At 38.7% G+C, this 20,502-nt stretch overlaps 1 protein-coding gene and 1 pseudogene across 1 annotated transcript; both read left to right on the forward strand.

The window, feature by feature from the left end:
- Positions 1 to 558: 558 nt before the first annotated feature.
- TAAR1 (trace amine associated receptor 1) lies at positions 559 to 13,414 on the forward strand. The gene is made up of 2 exons (XM_006740285.2): positions 559 to 638; positions 12,151 to 13,414. Exon 2 carries the CDS (start codon positions 12,256 to 12,258, stop codon positions 13,270 to 13,272), a length of 1,017 nt encoding a protein of 338 aa, XP_006740348.1. The 5' UTR covers positions 559 to 638; positions 12,151 to 12,255; the 3' UTR covers positions 13,273 to 13,414.
- Positions 7,973 to 8,532, forward strand: LOC115943256 (signal recognition particle 9 kDa protein pseudogene; annotated as a pseudogene).
- Positions 13,415 to 20,502: the final 7,088 nt, after the last annotated feature.

A 20,502-nucleotide genomic window follows, 5' to 3' on the forward strand; every position in this document is an offset into this window, starting at 1 on the left:
TTTCTTCCTATTGTGGTTAAAACAAAGTTTGGGAAAGCCGTTGTTTTAACTTATTTTCTATCCATAGGATGTTATTGGGTTTAAGTACATTCTAATTTTTCAAACTAATCCTTTGGCAGGTGTAAGTTACCTGTTTTGAAGCTGAACTGTTTTTTTTTAGTGCTAGTTATTTCCTTTGTAAAGATGTCTAATACAGGAGTACTTTTCTTTCAAATCAATTAACAATTAGGGCAGTTTTAATGGACATGTGCTTTTATATATATGCTATTAACACCCATGACTGTGGTTACTGGTGGCCCATATTTGAGATTATTTTTAAAGTAATGGTAATATTTACCTTCTCTATTTAGCTTGCTCACTGCTAGCTTCCTGATGCTGGTTTAGAATAAAAGAACCTCACAGTTACATGTACCAATAATATATTGTTACCTTGTTTATGAAAGATTTATTATCGGCTTATCTTTTCCAGATTTTAATATTTGCGTCACTTGTCTATGTGAACTGTGGCCTATCGGAGCGCAGTGGGTGGCTCTAACCAGTAGCAGCTCTGCAAGGGACAGAGGCAGTGGGCCTCCTCCCAGGGGCTGTGTTTCTGCTCCCAGCTCATCCACTCTCTCTGTTCACTCTTACCTGAGAAGGTAGGTCTGAATGCACTCAATAGCCACACCAAAAAGCAAGGACTAGCCTGGGGGCCTAGGACATCTTTTATTGAGAGAACTCAGAAGATCATAAAAGTTATCAGTGGCTTGGTACTTATACATTAAAATTTATGATTATTTTATAGAAAAGTTAACAAGGTTTCTGTAATTTAGTTACCTAAAACCTATGTTAGTAAGAGAAGCTGAAAAATAGTTTTATATTTTTAAATAGCTTGCTTTACATGTGCTTTTAAAATGTTTCACTTTTATTAAAAATTCACCTATGAAAACCTAGGAAACTTGAAATGTTGAAACGTGATTTTTTATCGCCTTTTCTTGTAAATGAAGGACATTCCTTTTGTGAATGTTGGCTGGTTTTAACATTATGAAAAGGATCTTCATATAGATTTTTGCAGGTTTTAAAATGAAATCGTATGTTATTGTTACTATATACTAAACTACAGAACTAAAATCTTATTTGCACTAATATTATTTGGTGGGAAAAATCATGGCCCATTGTTGAATGACTTCACTCTTTAGTGTGTGTTGTGTGTGTGCGTGTGTGTCTTTTTGTGTCTACATGCCATATATTAGATTGACTAACTTATTAATCTTTTAGTTATGATGACCTAAATCTGATACGTATTATCTTATGCAGGTCTACATAGCAGAAAAACTTTCAGGTATAGTCTATTTACCTACTCATAATATTGCTAGAGATTGTTTTTTCTCTTCTCTGTCCGTCCATGTTGATGGATAAGCAAACAAATGGAATTTGCCATGTTTCCTGTTTCTTCAAGATGGAAACAGATTGCTTCCAGTGATGTCCCCTATCAAGACTCATGACTTAAATATATGAAAACATTGTTTCTCCTGCCCCTTGACTCTTTCTTGCCTTTAAAATAAGTATTTTTTGGGGTGCCTGGGTGGTTCAGTCGGTTAAGTGTCTGCCTTTGGCTCAATGATCCCAGGGTCCTGGGATTGAGCCCTGCATCAGGCTCCCTGCTCAGTGGGGAGTCTGCTTCTCCCTCTCGCTCTGCCACTAACCCTGCTTGTGCTCTCTCTTTATCTCTCTCAAATAAATAAATAAAATCTTAAAAAAATAAAATAAGTATTTTTTAAAAATACTTTTAGTATTTTAATAAGGAATACTGGATAGATTATGGAGCTGCAAACATATTTTTGGAATAAAATTATTATCAAGCTTATTTCTAATTATATTTCTAAATTTGTATAGAACAAAAACAGGATATGGGTTCAGTTCAGAAATTTAGCAAAAATTTAATTTTATTATAATGTTAAAATGGATCAATAACTCATATAAAGAATTAATAAGTGCAAAAAGCACAAATTATATAATTTGTTAATAGTTATTCACCAATAGTTTTTTTCAAGTTTCATTAAACTTTCGTTTGGAGCGATTCATAGACAATCAATTTAATTTTATTAAATAACTTTTTCTAGTTATGAAAGTGAAACATTCTCATAGTAGAAAGCTTGGAATATGTAGAAATTAGAGAGAAGAAAGTAAAACTCACCTGTTATTTTGCCACCCAGGAAAACTTTTTTCTAAAATTTGGTATTATTTCTCTTTTATGTTGTTGTTTAATTTTAATTTTTTTTTTAGTTTCAATCTCACCATGTCTGAATAAATGATACTGAGAATTTGGAGTATACCATTCCATACCTATTTTTCATGCTTATACAAGTATGTGTGTGTGTGTGTGTGTGTGTGTATGTGTGTGAGTATGTGTATCCCTATGCATGGTGTTTTAAAACAGTTTGCAAAATTTTTTTTTTTAAAGATTTTATTTATTTATTTGACAGAGAGAGACACAGCGAGAGAGGGAACACAAGCAGGGGGAATGGGAGAGGGAGAAGCAGGCCTCCTGCCGAGCAGGGAGCCCGATGTGGGGCTCGGGGCTCGATCCCAGGACCCTGGGATCATGACCTGAGCTGAAGGTGGACACTTAACTGACTGAGCCATCCAGGCGCCCCTCCTTTTTTTTTTTGCATAAGGAAACTGTAGCCCCAAGAGGTTGGGTAGCTGTCCAAAAGCACAGAACAGGTGAATGGCCAGGCCTGACTGGACTTGAACAGAGGCAGTGGGCACTAAAAGGCACACTCTTTAGCACAAAGCTCCAACTTCACACATTTAAAACCCAACTCCCAATTTTCTCCTGCTCCTTGCCCTTCTCCAACCACCATCCTTTCCATCTCTGTAAATGGGAGCCCCCCACTTCAAGCTGCTCAAACCAAAAGCCTTGCTATGTCCCTTGATAACTTCCTCCCAGCCCGCACTCAGTCGATGTGTAAATCCTGTCTGCGGTGTCTTCAGAACATTTCCAAAGTTGGCCACTGCTCTTTACACTCCCCACCACTATTATGTCCAAACCATCATCTTCCCTCACCAGGTTATAGTGGCAGCTTCCCTCACCTTTGTCCTTACCTTCTGCCTCTGTTCTCAGCACAGTAGCCAGGGTGAATCTGCCAGAACATGTCAGATCATGTTGCTGGGTTCAAACCCACCAGTGTCTTCCCTTTTCATTCAAAGGCAAAGCTAAAATTCTTACTCTGACCTGTGAGGCCCTATTCAGTGTAGCTTTGTACAGCCTCCCTCGTTTCCCCATCTCTTTTCTTCTGCTTTGCTGGCTCTGCTCCAACCACACTGCAATCTGCTAATTTTACAAACACACTAAATCATGTTCCCGTCTCAGGGCCTTTGAGTTTGATCCTCTCCCTAGATTGCTCTTGTCCTACGTATCCATGTGGTTAGCTCCTCAGTTCATTCAGGTATTTCTTTCTTTTTTTTTTTTTTTTTAAAGATTTTATTTATTTATTTGACAGAGTGAGAGACAGCGAGAGCAGGAACACAAGCAGGGGGAGTGGGAGAGGGAGAAGCAGGCTTCCCGCGGAGCGGGGAGCCCAATGTGGGGCTCCATCCCAGGACCCTGGGATCACGACCTGAGCCGTAGGCAGACACTTAACGACTGAGCCACCCAGGCGCCCCTCATTCAGGTATTTCATTCAGAGTCAGCTTCTTATTTAAGTTTTCCATGGCTACCTTACCCTGAAGTTCAGTCCTCTTCCCAAACATTGCAGCTCTCTCTTTTCTGCTTTATCTTTTCCCCTTAGCAAACATTGCAATCTAACTTCTCATTTATTGATCACGTTTATTGTCTGTGTCCCTCACCCAAACTGGAACGGAGGTTCCTCAAGGGGCAGGAAGTTTTGTTGTGTCTGGTCACCCCAGGACCTAGTGTCTGATGGAGGGAAAGCATTCACTCCATATTTATGAAAAAAAAAAAAAAAAAAAAAGAGTGAATTCTTCTTTCTTTGTATTGTAGCTTAGTATGTGTGATATTCTTCCATTTGATTCCCAGGGTCAGTGACTTAGTCTTCAGCTGTGATTATTCTCTTTTATAAATTCTTTATGGATTTTAAAAATACCTTGATATCATTTCTTTTGGTTGTAGAACCTTTTCTGTGCGCTAATTTGATGTTCTTGGGTGTTTTTACTAAATTTTGTTTAAGGTTCTCATTTGTCTGCCTCTAGAGTAGCCAGCCACCTTTCCTAATTGTCTTGACCCCTCTCTGTGCCGCTATTGCTATTTTCTTAAAATGAATTGTGAACTTTGAGCGCTCTTATCAGGGGTGTAGACAGTTTTGGCAGGCCAGGCTGTTAAAGTCCAGGTGGAAGTTTTTCTTTCACGGGCAAGGCTGTTTACAATGCTTGCTTCCAGTTTGTAAATGGTATGATTTTCCTCTAACTTGCTTTTAAAAGATATCTCTTCATCAACTGCATTTCAATTTTAAAGAAAAATTTGCCAGAACTATTTTATTTTATTATATATTTTTTAAGATTTTATTTATTTATTTGAGAGAGAGTCAGAGAGAGCACAAGTGGGGGAGGGGCAGAGGGGGAGAGAGAAGCAGACTCCCTGCTTAGCAGGGAGCCCAACATGGACACGGGTTCAATCCCAGAGTCAGATGCTTAACTGACTGAGCCACCCAGATACCCCTACCAGAATTATTTAAACTCAATCCTCTGTTTGATTTGTAAAAAGCTAATTATTAGTCCTTTTAAGACTTCATTTCCCAATTCTTGAGATCCTAATTCTCATGCCTTCCACAAGCAACTGATACTTCTCTGCAAATAATTCTTTTTTTTTTTTTTCAAAAAGAATACAGGGGTAGTATGTTTTATGAACATTTGAATATAGTCCACCATCTTTCACAGTCCATAAGTACATTTCCTGCATATAAAATCCTCTAGTTTCAAATTTTTCTCCTCATAGCTCTCTATATACTGAAGTCAGCCTTATTTTTGTTCCTGTAAAGGTACATTATTTTGGGGTTTTGGATTTGTAGGAAGATACCAAATTATATCTACTGTATTATCAAGTTAAATTCTGGACTGCATTGACTGTGAATGCATGTACTTACCAGGTATCTTTAATTAGAGAAGAAAGTGAGTGAGCCCTGCAAATATCAGCAGTTTTAGTTTCTCCAGAAACTCTGACGGGGGACACATAGCCCTGGCAACAATCTCTCGTAGGATGGGGTCTTGCTAGATTAGAAAGTTTAGGCTTGCTACACCCACTGCTCTTTTTTTTTTTTTTTTTTGACTTCATAAATCATGTAATTCCATATACCAGAAAGTACCACAAATAAAATTATATAAATAAAAATTTTTAAATGCCCAGTATGTACATATAACGATATATAAGTATGAAAAGAAAATGATCATAATAATACAAATTTTTAAAAAATTAGAAATAGTTATATCAAAAAAGTCAGGACTACTAACAATATACAAAAATTTAAAATTAACATAGGAAGACTTTTTGTATATTAGTAAGTACAGGAAATATAAATAAAAAGTGGCAAGTGTCAATTTTCTGCCTATCAAGATGACAAAGAATAAAATCAGTTCTATCTCTTGTTGATGTTAGCTCAGTAAAACTCACTCTTGCAGTGATAGTGTTGTGGAAAAATAGAAATCAGACCGGCGAGAGACCAAGTGAAACTCGGAGAAGTAGGAGAACTCATACCCCAGCAGACCCAGATGAGCTCATGCTGGAAATTCTGGGCCCCGGGCAACGGCGTAATAGGGCTTTTATGGGGGATGGCAGGCAGTCAGGTTCCAAGGGCTGTGCTGACCGCTGGTAGGTGGGTTTAAAGTGGGTGAGCCAGGCTGCTTTAGGTGGGAACAGTAGTGCGGGGAACTTTTGGAGGGAAGCCTGTTTACAGAAGCAGAAACTGCTGGTTATCTCTTGCTCCCAGCAGGGCTTCTGATTAGCTCTAGCTTATTGTTAGTAGCTTTCCATCTTCTGGGGCCTCCTGGCCTGGGCCTGCTCTGGGTCATTTTCCTCTTCATTAGCTGGTGATGATATAGATTGGTCCACAGTCCTTAGTTCTGGAGGCTAAAAGTCTGAGTTCAGGGTGCCAGCATCCTCTGATGGGGGTCCTCCTCCAAGTCATAGGCTGTTTGTATCATAACGTGGTAGAAGGAAGCTTTCTGAGGTCTCTTTTATAAGAGCACTAATCCCATTCCTGAGGGCTCCACTCTCAGACCTGAGAAAAAGAGCCCAAGACCCCATCCAGTTTATACCAGCTCTAGCAGCCCGCGGTTAGTCCCTTCTTCTTGTCCCACCCACTGCTCTTTTATTTAAAAATTTTTTTTTAAGGTTTATTTATTTATTTGACAGAGACGTAGAGAGAGAGAGAGAGCACAGATAGGCAGAGCGGCAGGCAGAGGGAGAGGGAGAGGGAGAAGCAGGCTTCCCGCAGAGCAAGGAGACCCAACTGGGACTCGATCCCAGGACCCTGGGATTATGACCTGAGCCAAAGGCAGAGGCTTAATCATCTGAGCCACCCAGGCGCCCAACCCACTGCTCTTTTAGTGGGGACTTGAAAACCCTTTCAGAAGATCTTATTCTAAGAATTATTTTTTCATTTTAAGGCATGGTTAATAACATCCTGCTTTCTTGGTTCTGGAACCAAATGCAGGATAACAAGTTTCCAGTCCCATCTATTGGGAGAAGGCAATTATGGTCTCTAAACAAACTTGAGAACTATTCACTGGATTCACACAGACTTTATGGCTTTTTCCTAGCATATTTTAAATCCTGTATCTCTTTTGAGCACCATGGACTCGTGACCTTTCATTAGCTCAACTGGTTGCATTGGCTGACAATGTTTTCTTATGATGATCAAATGGTCACATATTGGTTAAGCAAGAATCATCTGAAACTTTGAAAGTTTGCCAAAAGTTTGAGTACAATAGTTTATGTAAGATCATACAATTTTTTTTTAAGATTTTTAATTAATTTATTTATTTGACAGAGAGACAGAGCGAGAGAGGGAATCCAAGTAGGGAGAGTGGGAGAGGGAGAAGCAGGCTTCCCGCGGAGCAGGGAGCCCGATGAGGGGCTCGATCCCAGGACCCTGGGATCATGACCTGAGTCAAAGGCAGACGCCTAATGACTGAGCCCCCCAGGCACCCCCATACAATTTTTTATAATATTATCTGGGAGCAGTAGAACAATCATAAAACAGCAATCTATTTGGGTTAAAACAAAGTTTAGTTGTAATTTAAGTCTGCATTACTTTTAAATTCCCTCCCTCAAATCAGTCAGGGTATTATGTACTTCATTTTTTTAATAAAAGCAAGTATAGAATATCTATGGAAAGTTCTAGAACAAAAAATGAAATCCTGAGTTATAATGTTTCATATCTCTATCCCTCATTTTACATTATGTGCTAACCACAAAGTCACCATCTAGAAGAAACAGAAAGTCACTTAAAAAATCCAAACAAGCCAACAAGGCATTGAGATTCTGGCTTCTATCTGGATCAAGGACAGTTGTTTATTCTTAGTTTCCTTTAATGTATCAAGTGGTCTTTGCCTTGAATTCCCTAGGAATTTAACTGCTCTACACTTTCTGCTAGGAAACTGCTTTTTTGCATTTCTATCTGGCTTATGCATCTGGGTTAAGACATACCAGAAGGTTCTGCACTGTTGCAACTCCAGGCCATTTTACTGTTGTTTTCCTTGAATAACTGCCAGGTTCCTTGGGGTAAGGGGCAGAAGATCTTGATGTCTCCCTAAATGTACTTTGGAGCTCAGGTGACTTTCTCCTGTAGGGTTGTGACATGCTGAGAAATTCCTCATCTAGGCTAGTGTCACTTCTTCCTCTCCCTGGTTCTGTTCACCTGCACACCAGTGACTGCTGCCTGAGTTTTAAGAAGCTATGACTTTGGAGGTGGGCCAGGTGGCGCCGCATGCGGGCCTGACCTCACCTCCTCTGGGGCTCGAGTGCAGGCGCACGATGCCAAACTATTATTAGACGTGGGAGGCGTTCAGCAGCGCGGCTGAGAAAGGACCTCGCCAGCCCTATGAAGGCACGTGTGGTTCTCACAAACTGGCATTCTGATGGGACTTCGTATATTAAAGTAACAAGTGATTGAGTTTGGTGCAAAGAACAGACCAAGCCCGAGTGTAAAGAAGATTGAGAAATTCCACAGTCAACTAATGTGACTTCTGGTGACCAAGGAGTGCTGCAGTGTTGCCATGGAAACGGACTGAAGGGTTTGAAATGAAGATCCGCCAGTTTCTAGGATGTAAATACCTTTTGAATCTGAAAAAGTGTTGCGCAAAAAAAAATACTTCATGTAACTGAGTGGACTCTTCAGAGGCCGGGAGATCATTTTTTGTACTTTGTTTCTTAATGTTTACTTTAGAGAGCTAGGAATGTAAATGCTTTCAGATAGAAAGCCTTTATTTATTTTTGGAAACTGAACAAGAAGTGCACTTATGTTTGGAAACTTTTTGCAGACTGATGTTGAGCAAAATACATAATTATTCTCTGACAAGTTTGTATCAGTAATTTGAAAATGACGTATCAATAGAAGGCAATTCTTCCTTAAAACAAAACAAAAACTATGACTTTCTCCTCTGCACGCCATGATTACCTTTTCAAGGGGCCCTGTGGGCCTCTTTCCTTGACTTTATAACTAATTATTACAACTGATGGCAAACAGAATGAATCTCTCCTCTGCTTAACATCATCTGTTGAACATGCTTTCCACACCGTCCAGAGAATGCATTCATATTCTTTACCTTTTCTGAAAGAATGGTGAGGAGGGAACCAATCCACTCTTTGGCTTTGAAGCTAGGTACTCAAGTCAAGACTCTAGAATTAAACTAGAAAGGAAGGGGGAAAAAAGAAAAGAAGCAGGGAAACCAGTTGGGAGGCTACTAATTTGACAGTGGTTGGTGGCTGGGACCATGAGAACTGGTCCAGTTATGGATGTATTTTCAATGAAGTGTCAAGATACTTACTGATAGCTTGGCTTTATTATTGAGTGTGAGAGAGTGGTCAATAATTACTTCAAGGTGTAAGACAGGATTTTCAAGAATGGAGTTGCCGTTTTTGAGATGTGTAGGAAGGAAAAGGAGATGAACACATGTTGTGGAGAAGATTGGAGGCTTTAGACACAGTATGTGGTGATATTTTCTAGACAGCAGGACATGTTTGTCCAGAACGTAGCGGGGGAGGTCATGGCTGGAGGTATTCATTTGAGACTCCTCAGCATATAGATTAGCTTAAAGCCAGGAGACCGTAAATAGGGAGCAGATATAAGTAGAGAAGGGAACCAAGGACTAGCCTCAAGGCAAGTGAGTTGAGGAAAACCTAGCAATGGAGACTGAAAAGAGTAGCCATTGAATTCAGAGCTGCAAGGGAAGGAATTGTTTCAAGAAGTATCTAGGAGGTCAAGGAAGAAGAAGCCTGAGAATTTACCACTGGGTTTAATAACCTAGGACAACAAAATTAAAAAACTGTTTTGAGCTCTTGGCCTTAGTGCCATCTTCTTAGAAACCTCTGCCCCATGAGAGGAAGCAGCACGTGCACAGGCTGAAGGGTCAAGGAAGGAAGATGGAACAGAGGTCCAAGTCAAGTGCTGACTTGTACATCCGTGGAAGCCACAGGAGCAGAAATAAGGAAAGCGAGAGGCCAGCGATGCTTGTAGCAATTTTTGGACTGCTTGCCTACTTTCTAGAACTTGATTCCGTGGGTCCAGAACATCCATCCCCATCTGATCACAATGACCACCTTTGAGAAACCCACCTTGCTCATACCAAAATAGTCCCTTTTGGTCCTTTGCCCTGGACCTGTGACTTCCTGGACTAATTCTGTTTTCATTTGTGGCTGAATGTAACACGTTACAATAAATCATCTCTTCTGCTGTTTTAGCTGAAAAGAAAAACTGTTTTGGTGGTGTGTTTACAATAAAAGTCTTGTTAGAGTGTATTCAAAAGGTTAGTAGAAAAATGAAAGACGAGGAGTGTAAACGACTCTTTCAAAGAGGTTTTGTTTTGTTTTCCTTTCCCATAAAGGGGAAATATAAGGGGATCATCGGAAGACGTGGATTTAAAAATAATTCTTTCTGAGGAATTTATTGTTTTTATGGAAGTGTACTACATATTTGAAAGGATTGGAGGAGAGGTGTTTTAAATTTATTAAAATATGCATTTTAGTACCTAAATATTTTATTTATTTTTATTCCTGCACTTCCACTTATGGATACATTTAGATTTCTATGTAGTCTTGATCTAAACTGTCAGTCCAGAGGGAATGGGAGGAAATGAAAAGGAAGGCAGACTCCTGGAATATTCTAAAACTTGTTGCTATTTTCTAGCATTTCAACATTGTGCAGGTTGTTCATTGACTGCCAGAAATTCACATTCTTCCTCCAAATTCTCTCTCTCCCTCTCTTCATATATATATATATACATATATATTTATATATACCATATATATATATTTCAAAATATATTGAAAATTCCAGAATTTAGTTGAAAATTCAGAATCATATAGAAACAAAGGGGATATTTTTTAAAAGATTTATTTATTTATTTTTAGAGAGAGAAATCGAGAGAGAGAGAGAATGTACACTCCAGTAGGGGGAGGGACAGAGGAGGAGGGAGAAGGAGAGAAGCAGTCTTGGGGCAGGGGAGAGGGTCTCAAACTCATGACCCTGAGATCCTGACCTGAGCCTAAATCAAGAGGCTCATGCTTAACTGACTGTGTCACCCAGGCACTCCCAAAGGGGATATTTTTAAACCAGCTCTCATGGAGCTTTGGGATTTTTAATGGACATAAGGAGGAAGAAGGTGCCATTTTTTTTGTTTGTTTTTTAAAAGATTTTATTTATTTATTTGACAGAGACACAGTGAGAGAGGAAACACAAGCAGGGAGAGTGGAAGAGGGAGAAGCAGGCTTCCCGCCGAGCAGGGAGCCCGATGCGGGGCTCGATCCTAGGACCCTGGGACCATGACCTGGTCCCAGGAGGCAGACGCTCTATGACTGAGCCACCCAGGCGCCCCAGCCATTTCTGTTTTAACAAGATTTTACTTTTGTTTTAAAATTGGGATTGAATGAAAAAAAAAATTTTAATGGGTTTCAGAGCTTTAAGAAAAACAAACAAAAAAAGAGCTCCAGTGCCATGCCCACAGCCCACACGGAAGCTCAGGTTCCCTGGGTTCTCACCTCAGCCATCTTTTCCCCTGTGCCACATCATGTCTTACCACAGACTTTGGTCTGTATATTTAAAATCCTTAATAATTTGGACAACAATATCACACTTCACTAAAAGGTACCACTTTTCAAGACATCCTATGTTCTTACATGAAAGTTCAAAGTTTAATGTTCTTGAAAGTAATTTATCTGAATTGATCCTTTCTGCCGTGGAAAGAAAATGTGGATTAGTAAAAAAGAAACTGTACTAGTAATTGAGACCTTAGGTCATATTCCAGCTTTAATGGTTTCATGAATGGAGACTCAATTTCTTGCCAGTATAATTATACTAACAAAACATGTCATGTCTTCCTTATAAGGAATAATGTTTATATCATAGATGCAAAAATGTTAAATGAAGTAATGCTTGGAATGTATGTATAAGTGCTTTGCAAACTGGAAGTAAAGGCATGTAAGCTTCTTTCCATTACAATTAATTATAAAATAAGAAATATGTTTTAAGGGCAAAAGCAGGCACTAGTGGATATTATTGTGAACAAGAGGCACATTTAAAATATTTCACTTTTTTCTCTCGAACATATTTTAATTCTAAAATTTCTGGCAATTTATATCTACCCTTTAGAACACAAACTTTTCCCACAAGACTTTTCTTTGAGCAAAGACTATTTCCATAAATTGAAGCATATGAAAAATTCATCATTTCACCTTTTCTGGCCAGAAAAAGTGGCAGTTTCATATATTTCAACCTAATAATTCAACTTTTCATTTCTAGCATAGTATTCAACATCGAGGAAGTGTTAAAAAAAAGTTATTGAACTGACCTATGGAATTAAACTTAAGAATAAAAGCTCTTTCTAAAATAACTATTTTTTTAGCAAGGAGTAATAGTGTGTTAGAAGTGAAAGGAACCAAATTGCCAATGATTCTCTCCCTCTCTTTTTTTTTTTCCTCCCGGGTTTCTGGAATAGATATGTGGAAGTAAAACAAGGAACTCTAACCTGATTATGGATTTTGAAGAAAGATTCCTCAACACACAAAGGAAGAAATAAACTGGTGGACAACCTTCAGGAACGATGTCTTTTTGCCACAATATAATTAATATTTCCTGTGTTAAAAACAGCAGGTCAAATGATGTTCGTGCTTCCTTGTATAGTTTAATGGTGCTCATAATTCTGACCACACTCATTGGCAATCTGATAGTCATTATTTCCATATCACACTTCAAGCAACTTCATACCCCAACTAATTGGCTCATTCATTCCATGGCCACTGTGGACTTTCTGCTGGGGTGCTTGGTCATGCCCTATAGCATGGTCAGATCTGTTGAGCATGGCTGGTACTTTGGAGAAGTCTTCTGTAAAATTCACACCAGCATTGACATTATGTTGAGCTCAGCATCCATTTTCCACTTGTCCTTCATTTCCATTGACCGCTACTATGCTGTGTGTGATCCATTGAGATACAAAGCCAGGATCAGTATCTTGGTTATCTTTGTGATGATCTTCATTAGTTGGAGTGTCCCTGCTCTTTTTGCATTTGGAATGATTTTTCTGGAGCTAAACTTCAAAGGAGCTGAAGAGATGTATTACAAATACATTCACTGCCTAGGGGGTTGCTCTGTCTTCTTTAGCAAAACATCTGGGGTATTGGCCTTTATGACTTCTTTCTATATACCAGGATCTATTATGTTGTGTGTCTATTCCAGAATATATTTCATTGCTCAAGGACAGGCAAGATCAATTCACAATGCAAATCAGAAGTTTCAAATTGGATTGGAAGAAAAAAATAGAATGTCACAAAGCAAAGAAAGGAAAGCTGCAAAGACTTTAGGGATTGTGATGGGAGTTTTCCTAATATGCTGGTGTCCTTTCTTTGTCTGCATGGTCATGGATCCTTTCCTGGGCTATAGTATTCCATCCACCTTGAATGATGCATTGATTTGGTTTGGCTACTTAAACTCTACTTTCAATCCACTGGTTTATGCGTTTTTCTATCCCTGGTTCAGAAAAGCACTGAAGATGATTCTATATGGTAAAATTTTCCAAAAAGATTCGTGTAGTTATAAACTATTTTTAGAATCACATCCATAGAATTATTATATTTACTGCTTACTGTTTTGCAAAACAGGTGGTGATCATATTATGATCACGACATAATCAACCACATGCACCAATTGCAAGGTCTTTTATCAATTATTTGAGCCAAAGAATGTATAGTGAGACTCTTATATTTTGCTTCCTATTTTAGACGTAGTAGATGTGATCGTTGCCATTTTACTATCCATAGAAGCTTTGCAAGTCCAGAATTGAAGGCTCTTCATTAAAGAAATTTCCCAGGCCTTACATGAACTGCCATGAAATTGCCAGAAGTACCTTACTCCAGTTATTTAGGGAATGTATTTGGGAATGCAAATTAGAATGGCTTTGTCATTCATTTGCTTGACTATAAATGCCTTCTTGTAAAATCAAAGAAAGTACACATTAAATGTTATTAAATAATTGTTTATATATGACTTGCTATTTATTATGAATCCTTATTAATATATATTCCAGTTTTCAAATAACTTAATTTTCATCTTCTTATAATAGATGTTCTTGATTCTCAGAAAAGTTGCAAAAAAATCAGAAAATAAAGAAAAAATATTGCATTATTTGTTTCAGAGGTACAGAATGCAATATATGTTAAGAAAAAAAAAAAAGAAGAAGAAGAAGGTAGCGGGAGGGGAAGAATGAAGCAGGGGAAATCGGAGGGGTAGACGAACCATGAGAGACGATGGACTCTGAAAAACAAACAGGGTTCTAGAGGGGAGGGGGGTGAGAGGATGGGTTAGCCTGGTGGTGGGTATTGAGGAGGGCACATTCTGCATGGAGCACTGGGTGTTATGCACAAACAATGAATCATGGAACACTTCATCTAAAATTAATGATGTAATGTATGGGGATTAACATAAGAATAAAAAAAAAAGAAAGAAAATAAAGAAAAAATAAAAATAAAAAATCATACAGAAACGAAATAAAAATGAAGATATCACTCATAGCTTACCTCCTAAAAGAACTATATCATTTAAAATTCTTAAAAAACATAATATTTTGGTGACTGTATAATGTTACATTGTATGGATCTACAAAGATTTTTTTTTTTCCAAACATGGGGCTTGAACTCATGGCCCCGAGATCGAGACCAGAACTGAGATCAAGAGTCGGATATTTAACTGAGCCACCCAGGTGCCCCCCAAGATTTTTTTTTAACCATTTCCCTATGGTTGACCACTTAGATTTCAATTTCTTTTTTTTTTTTTAATGATGGAAATTAAACCAAATTTCTGTTACTTGCTAGTGAAGGTTATGAAAGTGTCTGGAAGGATTTTACCATATTTCAAGGTTGTGCCTGGTATGACAGGACTCAAAATACAAGCTCTATGAAGTAAAACAAATTCCCTTCTTGGGCTCCAGGCTACACTGAAAGAGGAGCAGCCATCCATCAGTGCAGCTAAACATGATGGATTAACACAAGGTATAATCAGAATAGACATGCCATGCCTATTAAGATGGCATATACAAAAAGAAAAAGAGGAACAAATGGTGGTTTCAAATAAGATTCCAGAACAGAAAGCGGGCAAACATTCTAAATGATAAGCACTGATTTCCAGTTGAGCTGTTTTTCCTACAGACTTCATGCAGTCTGTTGCATGTTGAGTAGCCCTAGCGATTTGGGTTTATTTATTTAATAACAGCAACTTACACTCATGAATAGGTTGGGGTAAAGTAGCTAATTTTAAATGAAATTACATTGCACCTTCTTGCATCCAAGTTTCTGTTCACAGACCTGATGATCTCTTAGGATGTTAAATCCTTCCATCGATCATGGTCTGTTTCAGGACTATGTATTATGTTTTATCGATTTGACTAGATTTTTGTTCTGGGACATTTATCTTTTCATTTAATATAAAGTAAGACAAATTGTTGCTAATTGCCAGTGTCAAAAACTACCTAGACTTTTTTCATCTGTGAGATCACTTTGTCAGATTTTAAAAAGTGAACAAAAGGGGGCACCTGGGTAGCCCAGTCGGTTTTTGACTTTGGCTCAGGTCATGATCTCAGAGTCCCGGGATGGAGCCCCACGTTGGGCTCCCTGCTCAGCCCTCTGTTTGTCCCCTGTTCCTCCCCCCGTTCATGCTCTCTCATTTGTTCATTCTCTCAAATAGATAAATAAAATCTTAAAAAAAAGGGAACAAAAATATTTAGACAGCTTTCGGTACCGTATAGCAAGTTTCTGTGGTGTTCTTCATTTGCTCCCATAGGTTCCTCTCAAAATTATTCCCAGACATTCTGTCCTTTTGTGTATGTGTGTTTTGCCTATTGTGAGTAAATCTTTTTTAAACCACTATATTTTCTATGTAACCATTATTGCTGGCATACAGTAAAATTTATTTTGGCTTTTCAGTTGACTTATTTGGACTTTCATTCTATGTAGTCATGTTATCCTCAAACAATGCTAAGTTTTATCTCCTTTCCAATAATTATGATTCTTATTTATATTCTTTGCTGTACTTTAGTCAGAATTTCTAGAGTAATATTGATAGTGGTGATAAGAGTCATTCTTGTCTTACGTTTATTTTAAAGATTTTTTTTTTTTTTTTTTATTTTGAGAGAGAGAATGAGAGACAGAGAGCATGAGAGGGAGGAGGGTCAGAGGGAGAAGCAGACTCCCTGCTGAGCAGGGAGCCCGATGCGGGACTCGATCCCGGGACTCCAGGATCATGACCTGAGCCGAAGGCAGTCGCTTAACCAACTGAGCCACCCAGGCGCCCAACGTTTATTTTAAATTACTATTCAGGTTTTACTATCGATCCTACATTTTTCTTGGTACAAGTTCGTGACTCAGATAATTCGACCTTTTTTTTTTACCCAATGCTACAGCCCCATAGCCTATCTTTCTTGGTAGCCTCTGTTTTTAAGACTCACAATAAGAGATAACCTATAACCCACTCTCTTAGCACAACTAGAAGACAGGCTCACTTTGTCTTTCTATATTCCCAGCATCACTCTAGCTTCCATTCCCTCATGCAGAAAGTATTTTTGCCTTTTGGTTGTCCAGAGTCCATTTCCCAGTTGGCATCCAATTAGCCTTTGATAAATTTCCCACTCTGACTGGACATAGCTTGTTGGAACTGTAGTGAGAAGATAGACCCCTGCCTTTCCCCTTTACTAAATAGACAGGGGGTAAGCCAACTAACATTTCCATAAAGTCTTTCTTTGGAATTTAAATCTTTAGCAGAGGGGAAAAACAGTGATCTTTAGCAGAATCATTAGCAAAAAACATTGAAGACATGTGTGGAATTCCATTCCATCCACGTGGTAGGATCTTGGCCAGACTGCTCTTCGTGTTATTGGGGTTCTTGCTTACCAGACTCCAGAGCTGCCTCGCGGTCTGTCCATTTCCAAACTAAGCTCTCCAGTCTCTCAGGTATTCCATGAATCTCAGATAGTTTTCCAATAAATTCTTTCGAGAATAATTTTTAGTTGCATCCATGGAAAGAACCTTAACTTGATACACTGTATTATGGTAAATGCCAAGAAAGTGATTGCAATGACATGACATTCTTTCCCCAAATCCAGACGACTTCCAATCAAAATAGTCTCATTTTCCACTCACCACCTCTCAAAGAGACAAATTTGTATAAAATACCAATCAGGAAGAGATAAAAATAGATGCATTAGCGAAGAAGTTTGTTGGAACTGATTTATTAATAATAATTATAAAGCCATCTTAAGAGATCAGTAAACTAGAAGGTCCAACCCCATTTTTAACTTGGTTCTTGAACTCAATAATCCAGTCTCGGGAGAGTCATAAATACTTGCCAAAAACATAAGACAAACCATATAAACTCTAATCCATTGTAGATTCTGGTGAGTCACAGTTTCTGTTTAGTCGTATATTGTCAACAAGAGCTTGAAGTTTAACTTCAATGTGTAGATATATGAAGAATGATTTGTTTTTAAATTTAACAGACTATAAAATGTACTAACAAAACAACTCTCCAGAGAGATATTTTGAATGCTGCACTCAAATATTCTAGATGATATAAGAATCAGATTGAAGTATTTTTTTAAGGTAAGGTATATATGCATTTTCCAAAGTGTTTTAATACAGGTTATTGAGTATATGGCCAGCAATAAAAAGTATTCAAAGGAAATAAATTTATCTTTGACAGGTCCTGACCTTCTTTTCCATATCCCTCCTCCTCTTAAAACCCCTTTCCCAAGTATTTAAGCTCCCAGTGTATTTATACTGCTCCAACATTTTAACTTGGTTGAGGCTGGTTCTCCTGTAAAGTCATATCAACATCAGCATCTAATTTGTTTCTGTCTTTGAATTTTCCCGAGAGAGAGAAAACCTTGACTCATACAAATTGAAAGTTCTCAGCATATTTATCAACTTAAGTGACTTAGAAGCTTAAAGTGAAGCCATCACAATGGTTTATCAATGGCAAACCTTCCTCTTCATAAATATATGTCAGATAAATAATAACTGAGACAGAGGATAAACTCTAAGATTTGTTTATTTGTCAATGTTTTCACAATGTGGTATTTTTTTTTAAAGATTTTATTTATTTATTTGACAGAGAGAGACACAGAGAGAGAGGGAACACAAGCAGGGGGAGTGGGAGAGGGAGAAGCAGGCTTCCCGCAGAGCAGGGAGCCCGACGCGGGGCTCGATCCCAGGACTCTGGGATCGTGACCTGAGCCGAAGGCAGACGCTTAACGACTGAGCCACCCAGGTGCCCCACAATGTGGTATGTCTCTCAACCCTGGCTGCTGCTGGGGAGCAATAATATAAATATAAAGAATGTGGATACTCAGGTCCTATGTCAATAAATTAATCTATGGTGAAGAGGGAAAGCCTAGAAACCAGATACCACAGGTTTAAATTCTGGCGCCATATTTATCAGCTAATGTTTGGACAAAGTTACTTAAAAACTCGAAGCCTTAGCTCACTCACCTACAAATGAGAACAATAATATTACCCATCTCACCAGACTGTTGATTATTAGATGAGAGAAACTGTCTAGCATGGAGACTTGCACATTAAAAAAAAAAAAAACACGCAGCAAACATACATTATTAGTATTATTCCCTATCATTTTATTGGCATGTGCTATGGTGGTGCTTACTCAGAATATGCTCAGGCAGATTACACAGAGAAGTTGCCATAGGCAAATATTACATACTGGATTTTTTTTCTTTTTAAAGGTGGTGCAGGGGGCGCCTGAGTGGCTCAGTTGTTAAGCGTCTGCCTTCAGCTCAGGTCATGATCCCGGGGTCCTGGGATCGAGTCTCACATCGGGCTCCCTGCTCTGCGGGAAGCCTGCTTCTCCCTCTCCGACTCCCCCTGCTTGTGTTCCCTCTCTCGCTGTGTCTCTCTCTGTCAAATAAATAAATAAAATCTTTAAAAAAAAAAAAAACCTGGTGCAGAATTATATCATCCTCTTTCCTAATAAATTTCAAAATTACAATTATGCAAAAGAATAGCAGAAGATTTATTCCAAGGTCTATGCAGAAGGAAATTGAACTTGGTGCCACATTTTTACATCACTGGTCTGTGATATGTCAGTGTTTGGCATATAGGATGTTTGAGAGGCTGTGGGATTTTTTTATTTCTTTAAAAAATAATGTATATAAAATGTATATAAAATATAATGTATATTATATATATATAATAACTATATTCTTATATATACATGTATAATAGCAATATCTATTTGCAAAGTAACTATTATCTACCTATCTAGTGAGCTTGAACAGATACTTTATGTAAGCCATGAAGCACAGTAGTATGGAGCAGAGGCCTGCAGCACCCACACAGAGGGACGTCCTCAGGCTTTGGAAGCAGGCAAACCTGAGTTGAAATCCCAGCTCTCTTCCTAGTTCCTGTGCTTTCTCTCCTTTGTGCCTTTGCTCCTGCAGCCCCCCATGCCTGAAACGCTGAAATGCCTCCTCCCAACTCCACCTCCCTTAACTGGCTGACATTTACTCATTTTAAAGAATCCTCTTGAGGGTTATCTCTCCAGGAGGCCATCTATAATCCCCCAGATCAGGTAGGTGTTTTTCTCTGAATTCCCAAAATATCCTATGCATTTCCTTGTTGGTGCACTTATTCATTGTGCTAAGATGTCCTCTGCCCCCCACTGAACTGTAAATTGCTGAAGTTAGGGAGTGTGTTTTACTCATCCTTGTATACCCTGTGCTTAGCACAATGCCCGACACAGACAGGTCACTCTATGCCTGGTTTTAAGAGGGAATAAATGAATAAGGGATTATAATAAGGTATCCAAGGGAATCAAGCTAATAAAAGTCTGTCTGGCTACAAACTCCACCCTCCAGGAAATCTATTTCAGGAAGTGGACCAACAATGGAGAAACTACAGGGATTCATACTTTGATCCCCTGCCAAGTCTAAGCAGATGTGCCTATATGGGTTTAATTTTGGCAATAAATGTGTATTTGTTATGAACAGAAATGATTTGGAGTTGTTTTCTTCTTTTTTTAAGATTGTATTTATTTGAGAGAGAGAGAATGAGAGAGAGAGCACAAGTGGGGGGATGGTCAGAGGGAGAGGGAGAAGCAGACTCCCCACTGAGCAGGGAGCCCCACATGGGGCTCAATCCCAGGACCCTAAGATCATGACCTGAGCCAAAAGCTGATGCTTAACCAACTGAGCCACCCAGGTGCCCCAAGAGTTAAGGTATTAAAATGTGTCTAGATTTAGCTTACGGTCTACTGCCTAAGCTGATGTTTGAAGCCCTAACTGCCTTCGAATTTTGGGGGATATTTGGACTGAGACTCAGAAGTCCTCAGTTTCTGGGAAATCCAAATCAAAACCTCAATGAGATACCACCTCACACCAGTCAGAATGGCTAAAATTAACAAGTCCGGAAACAACAGATGTTGGTGAGGATGTGGAGAAAGGGGAACCCTCCTACACTGTTGGCGGGAATGCAAGCTGGTGTAGCCACTCTGGAAAACAGTGTGGAGGTTCCTCAAAAAGTTGAAAATAGAGTTTATAGCAGCAATGTCCACAATAGCCAAACTATGGAAAGAGCCAAGATGTCCATCAACAGATGAATGGATAAAGAAGATATGGTATATATATATATATATAATGGACTATTATGCAGCCATCAAAAAAAAAAACTCCGAAATCTTGCTATTTGCAACGACATGGATGGAACTAGAGGGTATTTTGCTAAGCGAAATAAATCAAACAGAGAAAGACATGTATCATATGATCTCACTGATATGAGGAATTCTTAATCTCAGG

Source organism: Leptonychotes weddellii, chromosome 8 (genome assembly GCF_054177405.1).
Source record: "Leptonychotes weddellii isolate Sample4059 chromosome 8, ASM5417740v2, whole genome shotgun sequence".
In the NCBI taxonomy this organism is placed as follows: domain Eukaryota; kingdom Metazoa; phylum Chordata; class Mammalia; order Carnivora; family Phocidae; genus Leptonychotes; species Leptonychotes weddellii.

Excerpts from the sequence above, each read along its gene's own strand:
- TAAR1 (XM_006740285.2), top strand. The coding sequence starts at position 12,256 with ATGTCTTTTTGCCACAATATAATTAATATTTCCTGTGTTAAAAACAGC.